Genomic DNA, 11,934 nt, shown 5'->3' on the forward strand with positions numbered 1-11,934 from the left:
GTCATTATTATCAGTTTTTTACACGTTTTAAACAGACTGACCCCCCTCCCCCTCAGTACCCTCATGTGGTCACGTCTGCCCTGTGACGGTTGGGAGAACTACAGGCTATCTGGACTGGATTCTGCTGCTAAGGAGAAAACAACTTTATATTAAAAATTATCAAGTTATACATTTTACAATAACGTTACAGTTTTACTCTTCACATTTACTCCACTCATCGCGAAAACTGCGGCCGTATCAATGAATAAATCGGTCTCCTCAATCTGAAATCCAGCTAGCTAACTTAGCTAATGTTAGAGGACCTTGCAGGTTGGGTGCTACAACATGGTTAGAAGTGTTTTCTTGTGCTTCTCTCCTGCGACTAATTGAAAACGTTGTTGATACATTCTTCGCGATATTTTTATTTTTATCATGTGCTCTATGAATGTGGATATATTAAAAGCAACAGTGACTCGCGGGGAATGGAGCTAATACACATGAAGCGACCAGGTCACCGCAGTCTGTGAAACAAATAAAACACCCGTTGTCTTTTATTATGAAGAAAACCATGAGGGTAGAATTTGCGCTTTTATTTTGTAAACAGGAAGTGAACCTCCCCTCGCTAACGTTATAGCTCACTTCAAACCGCCGTAACTCTGTTTTCAATGACTATAGCGCCGGTAACATCAAGTTTTAAAGCTTCTTCGTGTGAGAAAGTCTCCGTTCAGTTCCTCGTTGTGCCGCCAGTTTATCCAAATAACGCTTGTTTGCACATTTGCTCCGACGAAGTCCAGACCGGCCGCACCTGCAGCGGAGCGGCGGAGCAGCCCAGCCGGTCTGCTGAGGTGATCTGCGGTCAAAACTTCGCCGTCTTACCGGTAGAAGAACACGAGCCGATTGATTCACCTGCAGCTTGTTGGGGGTACACGTGGGCTGGATAGCTTCGTGTTGTAAGATAAATGTAGGTCTCATAGATGAAAATAAACATCTGTGGCAGCTACGTTAGCTTATTTGAATGAAAGATGTAAAATGTAAATAGTTGGCTCCGAGATTCTCCCGTTTTTCAAGGGGGGCGGGTAGGGGAAACACTGTAATCGTTTTGAATCGGTGAACAAAGAGTATATGAGAAAGTATATTTTAAAATATATCCTCATCATAGCCAAGGCTAGCTAAGCTGGAGTAGCTCTATGGTGGTAAATGGTTGAATAATGAGATTTAAGTTACTGTTTGCCTTATTGTTTGTCATTTCCTGATATTGAATTTAGCCTTTGCGCAGTCACCCTTGCAGCTCATCCAGGTGTCAGATTCTGTGTCACTTTTGACGGCTGAAAGACTGAAAAACTGATCTAGAGTGATCCAACTTTACCTGTCCATGACTTGTGATGTTTTTTCGTGCCTTCCAGGAGCAACTAAAAGGGCCTTAACATCATGGAGGAATTGGATGATGTTACTGTTTCAGTTCTAAATGGTATGTTTAGGTGTTGCTGCATGCTACATAATATTGATGTGTATTACCATTTAACTGAATTATTGATTATGAATGATGATACTGATCTCAGAAACAAAATGTATTTCAGCTATTTTGCTATCTCAAAACTCCAAGTGACTATTTTTTTATTTAGATTTATTCTTAGATAATAGATGGAATAACACTTACACTGCAATTGGACTTTATTTACCTTGTCAAGTTGAGTAGTGCTAAATGTATAGGTAATAAATGGTATATGGTTTTTAATTCTAAAAGGTTTGTTAATGATTTGACTTTGTTTACAGCTGCCAACATAGATGAGGCCTTACTCCACACCCTCAGTCGGGATGATTTAAGAGACCTTTTTCCTGGGCCAGAGAACTTTCTCAGGAGGAAACAACTGTGGACTCTTATTAGCCAAGAGGTCAGTGTTTGCCTACTTGTTTTGTTTTGTTTTGTTTCTAAAAAAAAAAAACCTAGCACAACACATGTTGTGCCATGGTTTGTCTCCAATTCCTTGTCCATGTCCTGTTTTATTTTGAAGTTCCATGTCTTGTCCCTCCTCTGTGAGTACCTTGTGTGTCTCACGTGTATGCGATTGCCCCACCTCTGTCTCGTTTCCTCATGTATTTGACCTCAGCGTTTTCCCGGTTTTGTCCTTTGTTGGTTCGTCTGTGTCCATGCCCTGTGTTCCTGTGGTGCCTCCGTGAGTTAATAAACTAGTTTTTGTTTTACTGCACTAGTTTTTGTGTCTGTCTGCATCAGGGTCCAGTTACCTAAACCGTAACATGTTGTTTCTAATTGTGTCATTTACCTTGTAATAATTGTGTTTTGATTTTTTTTCTGAGGATGAGAATGCCACTTTACCAGACAAAGCTGGCCCAGGTGAAACAGGAACTGTGTCATCACTTCAAGGATCACCTCCAGTATCCCCCCACACATCCACTCCTGTGTTGAAGAAAACCCCAAAGAAAACCCTACAGCTTCCTAGTCCTCCAGAATATGTGATCTACACAGACACTGAGTTGGAACCAGCTCGTAAGCACCATTTTGAGATGGCCTGCACTGGTAGAGAGGGGGAATCTGCCATGTCCAAAGAGCTGAGATGCAGGCTGGTGAGGAACACTGTTACCAGCATGATTTCAATCTTGAGAGCAAGTCACCAAGGAGAGGAGCTCCGGTACCCTTCAGAGCATGAGGTCACCGCAATGGCTAAGAGACTAGTGGAGTATTATCCCATGCTACAGGATAAAGATGAACCCATCAAACATGTAAGTGATGACAATTTTAGCCATATTATCTTCTTGAAAAGTTATTTTTTTTAAAGTTATGTGATATTCAAAATATTTTTTCAATAAGTGGCTTTTTTCACCACAGATGAGCATGTACAGTTATCTTCAGAAGAGAATTCTGAATGTGAAGTCCCCACAGAAGAGGAAGGGGCCCAGACCAGAGAGAAGCAATTTAACCAAAAGACGTCACATTGACTTCTCTCCAGGGAGAAGATTAGGATGCAGACTCAAGTGGTGGATCAACAATTCTTTTGCCACCTAGGGGCAGTTCTGAAGACGACAGTTCAGGTGAGTGAAAATGTGTAATTTTGGCAATAATGATGGACACGAAGGCGAGGTAATACTATCATAGTTTTGTATATAATGATATATTACAGGTATTTAAACTTTACATTGAAGTTATGATTAGGCTTTGATGTATTGTGATGTGACAGTATTTTCACTTATTTGATTCCATTGTGTAAAAATTAAAGTACAACAATCAAAATGTTATGTTTGCTGGCTTAAACCTGTCGTATCACTCAGATGACATGTCCAATACCTGTTGCTGATTTGTATTTCCTTTTAGCGGACAAAGATAGTCTGGCAGCACAGGCCAGGTATTACAAGACTCTGCAGGAGATGTACAAGAAACCAAAACCCAACCAAGAGGCTGTCTGCCAGATCCTTGACCTTGAGTTTCAATTAAGAAGAGCCTTCATTGACAGTGGCATTCTGAAAGAAGAGGACAGACCAGCAAAGAGTGTCATCATGTAAGTGATGCACTTGTTGTTTTTGGCTTCTCCACAAAGCTAGCATTGTTGCAGATTTTAACACTTATTTGCATTGCAGGTGATGGATGAGCTGCGGCGGATTCTGGCTAAGGACAACAGCAAGTTCATAAATGAAGTAAAGAAGAGATGGGCCGACTTCTGCTCCATGGTGCAGTTTTATGGTGTTTGGAGGAAAGTGTTGAAGCCACCCATGAGCCTGGGTGCAGGTAAGTCATTTTGCTGTCTTTAATACATGTAGCTGTTTCAACAGACACAATTAATAGAACTCTTGTCAATGCATAATGCTGATTAAATGATAAAAGAATGACAGTGTTGTTCATTGCAAAGCATTTTCTATTACCTCACCATAACCATGGGGCAGTGGTGGCCTAAAGGTTAGGATCAATCTGGGTGGGGAAAGTGAAAAAACAGCACTTGTCCCTCCCTCATTACCACCTGAGCAACTGCTCAGTGGCTGGCAGTGAAGACTGTGGTTGTACTGGGCAGCTTCCAGGTGTGAGTGTGTAACTGTGTGAATGTGCTCAGGGCATTCCTGCAAAAGAGAGCCTCACTCTCAGTAAACTTACCCTGAATAAATAAAGGTTACAACAAACAACCAAAAACTCATAGATGCTGGCTAACTTTGAACTAAAATGTGTTTATTCTGTTCTAGTGGAATCCAACATTGCCTTGTTCAGGGCACTACCCACACTCTTCCCCTCACAGTCTGCACCACCTAAGAAGATGGGACAGGCCAGTGAGGCATTGCTTCATGTCCTTCAGGTGAGTTTGTTCATATTTTGTTAAGAATTAATTGTCTAAAATGTCCCAAGTGTTTAGTGGCACACACTCTTTAAACAGTGACTGAGGCACAAGTTATTTTCATGATTTCTTTGCCTGGCATGAATGTCTGTCCAGCATGTAAACTTCATAATCGTCTTGGTGATGTTTTAAAGAATGGAAGCTTGCTGTCTATTTTTGCTCATGCATAGTTTTTTCCTTGACTACCATGTTCTGTCTCATATAGTGAGATTGAGATATTTCATTGTTATCAAAGATAATGAGGTTATAACCTCTGAGTTTCAGAGGTTGATTTTGCAAACATGTTATAATGATAGTAAACATTGTAAGGAATCTGCAGGAATTCTGCAAGCACTTTAAATAAATGCTGTTAACAATATTCTCTGTGTATGATTTTAAATGTATTGATTTAAGATAAAAGCTAATCATAACTCTTGAATTAAGAAGAATCAGCTTCTTAAGCAGATCTGGAATTATGTTTTTTTCACTCAATTTGAGTAAGAAACAAAAGGTGAAATAAGAATTGAAAAGCTAGTTTGGAGATTATTTGACTTGCATACAGTACTTGGAATGAGTGTTTCACTACTTATTTTAAGATATTTCTCACTTGCCTAATATGTATTTATTTTTTCTTATTTCAAGAAATCTTACCAAGTGTGATTATCTTACTGCACTGGCAGATTATTTCACTTAATTTTAGTCTGTATCTGCTCAAACCAAGTATTTATTTCTTATATTAAGACTATTCATTTTTGCAGTGTTTTGTTTTGTTTTTCCCTCCGTCATGGAGTGACGGTTCTTTATTATTGAAAGAATTATCTTACTGCCTAATTTTGGATAATTCTTCATTTGATCAGTGGGGTCAAAGAGGGTTCACAATAAAGCTTGAATTAACAGTCAAACCTCTGCATCTGAGTCCTCCTTCTAGTCCAGGCCTGACAGATGCTATCCACCTTTCTTTTGATTTCTTCTGGTTTTCCTCCTTTAGAAGCTACGATTGTGCGGTCACCTCTCTTGTATGTTTCTAGATAATTTCCTCCTTATTGACCCATTTTGGAAAGGTGGATATTTCTTCCTCTTTTTAAACATGAAAATAGAAACAAAAAAGATGGAGTTCTTTTTCCCTATTTGTTTTATTGAAAGCTATATCAAAGCATTCTATGAAAGTGTTATTTAATATGTAAATGGTATTGCTGTACATAAAATAAAATATGAGTTCTGATGTAATTTTCTGAAATAGTTTGTGCTATATATTTGTTGAGACTAATGTTTCTTGTGAAGCCACTTTCCCAATAACCTGCGTGTTCCAATCTAAAATCATAATTATACTAACACTCTTTCAGTATAACTATGAAATGCCACCATTGTATCTGAAAATGTTCAGATATAAGTTTCACTGAAAATCATCCATCCACCTACAAATTTAATTACGTTTTAGTTATGTCTGTCTGTATGTAGAACACATCTCACAAACTTACCTTAACTGCTTCACACATCACATGTATATTGTAAATTGCAGTGCTAATTTCAGTCCAATTCGGACATGTGATATATTCAATATTAATAAAAACCACTTTGAGCAGATATCTCCCGGTTTGTTCCACAAAACACGAGGACACAAGGAGGTTAAAGGGAATAACTGAAAGAAAATTTTTAATGAATAAATATAATAACATTTTCCAAATTTAACTTTGTCATATAGAACATTGAACTGATAAGCATTACATGGTCCCACAACCCCTTACATCTTTCACTTAATAGTAAAAATATTGACAAAAGCTGCTTAATGCAGAATTGAATCTTGAGAATCTTTGATTAAAAATCTTGGAAGATCAGTTCATGGTCATAAAGGGATTAAAGGTATGACTATTTAGGAAGATCGTTGGTACCAATTGGTACTTCAAAGGAGGTCCACGTAATAAAGAGCCATTTGTTATGCATTCAGTCACTCTGTGCATTACCTGTGCATTAGACAGACCTGGTTCATTCAGACGTATTGTGAAATATCACTCTGCTGCAATTTACAAAAGAGATCATGCCAAAACGCCCGAGATTTAAAGCCATAAAGGACCATAAGGGCCCTCCACCTTGTGATGAACTACAAGCTCCACCTGATGGCACAATCACCAACAAGTGGAAAGCAAAGAAAGAGAGACAGAAGATCAATCGTGAGAAGGCTGATAGGATAAATGGTCCTGAACAGTTTCTGTTGACCAGTGAGAAGCAGTCCCGTTCTGATGACACCATCGCCACCAAGGGGAAAGGAAAGACGGAAAGAAAGAAAAACAATCAGCTCAAGGCTATGAGGATTAACAGCTCTAAAAATGTGAATGACACCATCTCAAGAAATGGGATAGAGGTCTCCATCCTGGAGACCAAGGAGGAGGGTCTGTCCGAGAGGCTCACGCAGGCCACAAGTGAGTTGCAGAAGTATGAGGAGGAAAATCTCTCTCAACTCAATGATGAAAAGAAACAACTGGAAGAGAAAAGGAGGGGAATGGAAGAGGAAGAGGAAGAGAAGGAACTGCAGGAGAACAAGAAACAACTCAAAGAGCAAAAGAAAGAGCTTGATGAGCAGAGGAAACTAATGGAGGAAGAGTGGAAAGAACTTGATGAGAACAAGAAACAACTCAATGAGCAAAAAAAACAACTCGATGAGGAAAGGAAACAAGTGGAGGAGGAGGAGAAGAAATTTGATGAGAACAAGAAACAACTCAAAGAGCAAAAGAAAGAGCTTGATGAGGAGAGGAAACGAATGGAGGAGGAGGAAAAGGAACTCCTTGAGTACAAGAAACAAGTGGAAGAGCAAAAGAAAGGGCTGGATGAGGAGAAGAAGAAGAAGAAGAAGCAACGTCTTTGGAGTTACATTAGAAAGAAATGTAACAGATTTAAGGGCTGCTGGTTCTTCAGCTGTTGGGCAGCAGCAGCCTAGTCCATAGAGACCTAGCTTGGGAACCAGAGGGTGGCCAGTTCAAGTCCAGCATGGACCAAAGGATGAGAGGTGGACTGGTAGCTGGAGAGGTGCCAAAAAATGAGTGTAAAAAGAATTTGGCATTGCTGTTTATGGTGGATCCTGTGGAAGCCAGGTCTGTTTGTATCCACATCTCCACTTTCCAGCTTCACACCCTCCATTAATGATATTAAGATAATGTAACACCACGGTGAGGTTTGTCTTGGGTTTTTGTCTCGTGACTTCCTGTTTTATTTAGAAAATTAACTCTCCTTTCGTTTGAGGTCACTTGCCCTCCCTCATGTGTCACCGCTCTGATTTTCTAATCATGTCCACCTGTTGCATTACCTTCATGTGTATTATAGTCTGCGTCTCCCTTTGTCTTGTGCCTGAGTGTACTGTTTCGTCCATGCACCCCAGCCAGTCGCCACAGTTCATGTTGTCTCTCAGCCTAGGAGTGATTTTTTGGTCTAGTTAAGTTCGTAGTGAGTAGTAGAGCCTCCGTTTTTTAGGAGTACGTTTTCGTTTGGTCTTTTTTTGAACCGAGTTTTGTTTTCCTAATTAGGGGGTGTGTTGAGTTTGTAGTTCTTAGCCCTTTTTTCTGTTTTCCTCCAAGTGGAGTGATTTTCTGTTTCATACATTTCTCTTTTTTCTTGTTGTTTTGTTTTTCCCTCCGTCACGGAGTGACGGGTCTTTATTATTGAAAGAATTATCTTACTGCCTAATTCTTCATTTGATCTGCTTCATTTCATAGCCTGTTATTTTGGGTCACTCTGTCAGAGGGGTCAAAGAGGGTTCACAATAAAGCTTGAATTAACAGTCAAACCTCTGAGTCCTCCTTCTAGTCCAGGCCTGACAGATGCTATCCACCTTTCTTTTGATTTCTTCTGGTTTTCCTCCTTTAGAAGCTACGATTGTGCTGTCACCTCTCTTGTATGTTTCTAGATAATTTCCTCCTTATTAACCCATTTTGGAAAGGTGGATGTTCCTTCCTCTTTTTAAACATGAAAATAGAAACAAAAAAGATGCAGTTCTTTTTCCCTATTTGTTTTATTGAAAGCTATATCAAAGCATTCTATGAAAGTGTTATTTAATATGTAAATGGTATTGCTGTACATAAAATAAAATATGAGTTTTGATGTAATTTTCTGAAATAGTTTGTGCTATATATTTGTTGACTCTAATGTTTCTTGTGAAGCCACTTTCCCAATAACCTGTGTGTTCCAATCTAAAATCATAATTATACTAACACTCTTTCAGTATAACTATGAAATGCCACCATTGTATCTGAAAATGTTCAGATATAAGTTTCACTGAAAATCATCCATCCACCTACAAATTTAATTACGTTTTAGTTATGTCTGTCTGTATGTAGAACACATCTCGCAAACTTACCTTAACTGCTTCACACATCACATGTATATTGTAAATTGCAGTGCTAATTTCAGTCCAATTCGGACATGTGATATATTCAGTATTAATAAAAAACACTTTGAGCAGATATCTCCTGGTTTGTTCCACAAAACACGAGGACACAAGGAGGTTAAAGGGAATAACTGAAAGAACATTTTTAATGAATAAATATAATAACATTTTCCAAATTTAACTTTGTCATATAGAACATTGAACTGATAAGCATTACATGGTCCCACAACCCCTTACATCTTTCACTTAATAGTAAAAAATTGACAAAAGCTGCTTAATGCAGAATTGAATCTTGAGAATCTTTTATTAAAAATCTTGGAAGATCAGTTCATGGTCATAAAGGGATTAAAGGTATGACTATTTAGGAAGATCGTTGGTACCAATTGGTACTTCAAAGGAGGTCCACTAAATAAAGAGCCATTTGTTATGCATTCAGTCACTCTGTGCATTACCTGTGCATTAGACAGACCTGGTTCATTCAGACGTATTGTGAAATATCACTCTGCTGCAATTTACAAAAGAGATCATGCCAAAACGCCCGAGATTTAAAGCCATAAAGGACCATAAGGGCCCTCCACGTTGTGATGAACTACAAGCTCCACCTGATGGCACAATCACCAACAAGTGGAAAGCAAAGAAAGAGAGACAGAAGATCAATCGTGAGAAGGCTGATAGGATAAATGGTCCTGAACAGTTTCTGTTGACCAGTGAGAAGCAGTCCTGTTCTGATGACACCATCGCCACCAAGGGGAAAAGAAAGACGGAAAGAAAGAAAAATAATCAGCTAAAGGCTATGAGGATTAACAGTTCTAAAAATGTGAATGACACCATCTCAAAAAATGGGATAGAGGTCTCCATCCTTGGGACCAAGGAGGAGGGTCTGTCCGAGAGGCTCACGCAGGCCACAAGTGAGTGGCAGAAGTATGAGGAGGAAAATCTCTCTCAACTCAATGATGAAAAGAAACAACTGGAAGAGAAAAGGAGGGGAATGGAAGAGGAAGAGAAGGAACTGCAGAAGAACAAGAAACAACTCAATGAGCAAAAGAAAGAGCTTGATGAGCAGAGGAAACTAATGGAGGAAGAGTGGAAAGAACTTGATGAGAACAAGAAACAACTCAATGAGCAAAAAAAAAAACTTGATGAGGAAAGGAAACAAGTGGAGATGGAGGAGAAGAAATTTGATGAGAACAAGAAACAACTCAACGAGCAAGAGAAAGAGCTTGATGAGGAGAGGAAACGAACGGAGGAGGAGGAAAAGGAACTCCTTGAGTACAAGAAACAAGTGGAAGAGCAAAAGAAATGGCTGGATGAGGAGAAGAAGAAGAAGAAGAAGCAAAGTCTTTGGAGTTACATTAGAAAGAAATGTAACAGATTTAAGGGCTGCTGGTTCTTCAGCTGTTGGGCAGCAGCAGCCTAGTCCATAGAGACCTAGCTTGGGAACCAGAGGGTGGCCAGTTCAAGTCCAGCATGGACCAAAGGATGAGAGGTGGACTGGTAGCTGGAGAGGTGCCAAAAAATGAGTGTAAAAAGAATTTGGCATTGCTGTTTATGGTGGATCCTGTGGAAGCCAGGTCTCTTTGTATCCACATCTCCACTTTCAAGCTTCACACCCTCCATTAATGATATTAAGATAATGTAACACCACGGTGAGGTTTGTCTTGGGTTTTTGTCTCGTGACTTCCTGTTTTATTTAGAAAATTAACTCTCCTTTCGTTTGAGGTCACTTGCCCTCCCTCATGTGTCACCGCTCTGATTTTCTAATCATGTCCACCTGTTGCATTACCTTCATGTGTATCATAGTCTGCGTCTCCCTTTGTCTTGTGCCTGAGTGTACTGTTTCGTCCATGCACCCCAGCCAGTCGCCACAGTTCATGTTGTCTCTCAGCCTAGGAGTGATTTTTTGGTCTAGTTAAGTTCGTAGTGAGTAGTAGAGCCTCCGTTTTTTAGGAGTACGTTTTCGTTTGGTCTTTTTTTGAACCGAGTTTTGTTTTCCTAATTAGGGGGTGTGTTGAGTTTGTAGTTCTTAGCCCTTTTTTCTGTTTTCCTCCAAGTGGAGTGATTTTCTGTTTCATACATTTCTCTTTTTTCTTGTTGTTTTGTTTTTCCCTCCGTTACGGAGTGACAGGTCTTTATTATTTAAAGAATTCTCTTCCTGCCTAATTCTTCATTTGATCTGCTTCATTTCATAGCCTGTTTTATTTTGGGTCACTCTGTCTGAGGGGTCAAAGAGGGTTCACAATAAAGCTTGAATTAACAGTCAAACCTCTGCATCTGAGTCCTCCTTCTAGTCCAGGCCTGATAGAACACTCTGGCCAGTATGGGCTCAGCAGAGGCACATCAGATAACTGTGGCCCTGAATGCCCAAGAGGCCCATCTTTCCCGTCAGGAGGAGTTTCAGATGGCCATGCCTTCTCAGATGGGTCACCTCTCGTCTCAAATTCAGGGCCTGCTCGACCGGGAAAAGGCTCAGGAGCTGAGCGGACTGAAGGAAGGCAGCGACTCCTTCTGTGACTACGCCATCCACTTTCGCACCTTGGCTGTGGAGAGTGGGTGGAAATCTACAGCCCTGTACAATGTGTTCCTGAAAGGGCTAGCAGCCCCTATTCAAGACCTTCTTGTTCCCTTGGATTTACCCCCTGATCTAGACTCCCTCATCGCGCTTGCCATCCGGACGGATAACAGGGTCCGCCAACTCAGACAGCAATGGAGAGGATGGTAAACGATGAAGGAGAGACCCCCACACACCCCAGGCTGATCTCACCCACAGTTCGTATGAAAACATACGAAAAGTTATGCACAGATTTTCGTGCATAATCTTACGAATATCCATCAACACGAGCGACCAGTGCGCCTGCGCAAAGCCTGAAGTAACGTGCGTTTTATTCACAGAGGAAAATAAACATTTTGAAATAGTTTCGATATTATAATACATTGTTAAAAGCGAAAAATGTACTTTTTATTTTTATAATCTTTCTTCGGGGAATGTATACAAGCTTTAGTTTGTTAGTTATTAACCTGTAAAGTTTTTTGTTTTTTTTTCAACGTTGCTATGGTGGTTACTAAGGATGCTACTATCGCTGTAGCTTCCGCAGACGTCACGATAATCACCATAGGCTACTTTTTTGTTTGTTTGTTTGATTATTTTAATTTGCTTTTGTTCCGGCTTCGCTGCTGAAACACGCTATAAAGGAAATACACTCAGGCAACGGAGAAATAAGTTTGTTTTGAATGAACAACAGTGCACCCTGAAAGATCACTGCCCACTGA

General features: G+C 39.9%; 1 protein-coding gene across 3 annotated transcripts; it reads left to right on the top strand.

Annotated features, from left to right (window-relative positions):
• The first annotated feature begins 603 nt into the window (after positions 1-603).
• LOC138405427 (uncharacterized) lies at positions 604-4,562 on the top strand. Of its 3 annotated transcripts, XR_011239163.1 has the most exons (7): positions 608-940; positions 1,383-1,447; positions 1,753-1,871; positions 2,296-2,718; positions 3,308-3,491; positions 3,571-3,718; positions 4,165-4,562. XR_011239163.1 is itself a non-coding variant. In XM_069513853.1 (5 exons), the coding sequence occupies exons 2-5, from the start codon at positions 1,408-1,410 to the stop codon at positions 2,999-3,001; spliced, it is 759 nt and encodes a 252-aa protein (XP_069369954.1). In that variant the 5' UTR covers positions 604-940; positions 1,383-1,407; the 3' UTR covers positions 3,002-3,045. The 3 variants fall into 3 exon arrangements, 1 of the variants encoding a protein (XP_069369954.1); XM_069513853.1 differs by lacking the exons at positions 3,308-3,491; positions 3,571-3,718; positions 4,165-4,562 and adding an exon at positions 2,825-3,045 and having other exon boundaries at positions 604-940; XR_011239164.1 differs by lacking the exons at positions 608-940; positions 1,383-1,447; positions 1,753-1,871 and adding an exon at positions 1,881-2,153.
• The last annotated feature ends 7,372 nt before the right edge of the window (positions 4,563-11,934 follow it).

The sequence above is a fragment of the Paralichthys olivaceus genome, chromosome 2 (genome assembly GCF_024713975.1).
Source record: "Paralichthys olivaceus isolate ysfri-2021 chromosome 2, ASM2471397v2, whole genome shotgun sequence".
Taxonomy (NCBI): Eukaryota; Metazoa; Chordata; class Actinopteri; order Pleuronectiformes; family Paralichthyidae; genus Paralichthys; species Paralichthys olivaceus.

What these genes read in the sequence shown, in the direction of transcription:
- LOC138405427 (XM_069513853.1), top strand. Translation starts at nt 1,408, where the DNA reads ATGGAGGAATTGGATGATGTTACTGTTTCAGTTCTAAATG. An exon ending in TACTGTTTCAGTTCTAAATG is followed by an intron (nt 1,448 to 1,752) that starts GTATGTTTAGGT and finishes CTTTGTTTACAG; the next exon opens with CTGCCAACATAGATGAGGCC. An exon ending in AAGATGAACCCATCAAACAT is followed by an intron (nt 2,719 to 2,824) that starts GTAAGTGATGAC and finishes TTTTCACCACAG; the next exon opens with ATGAGCATGTACAGTTATCT.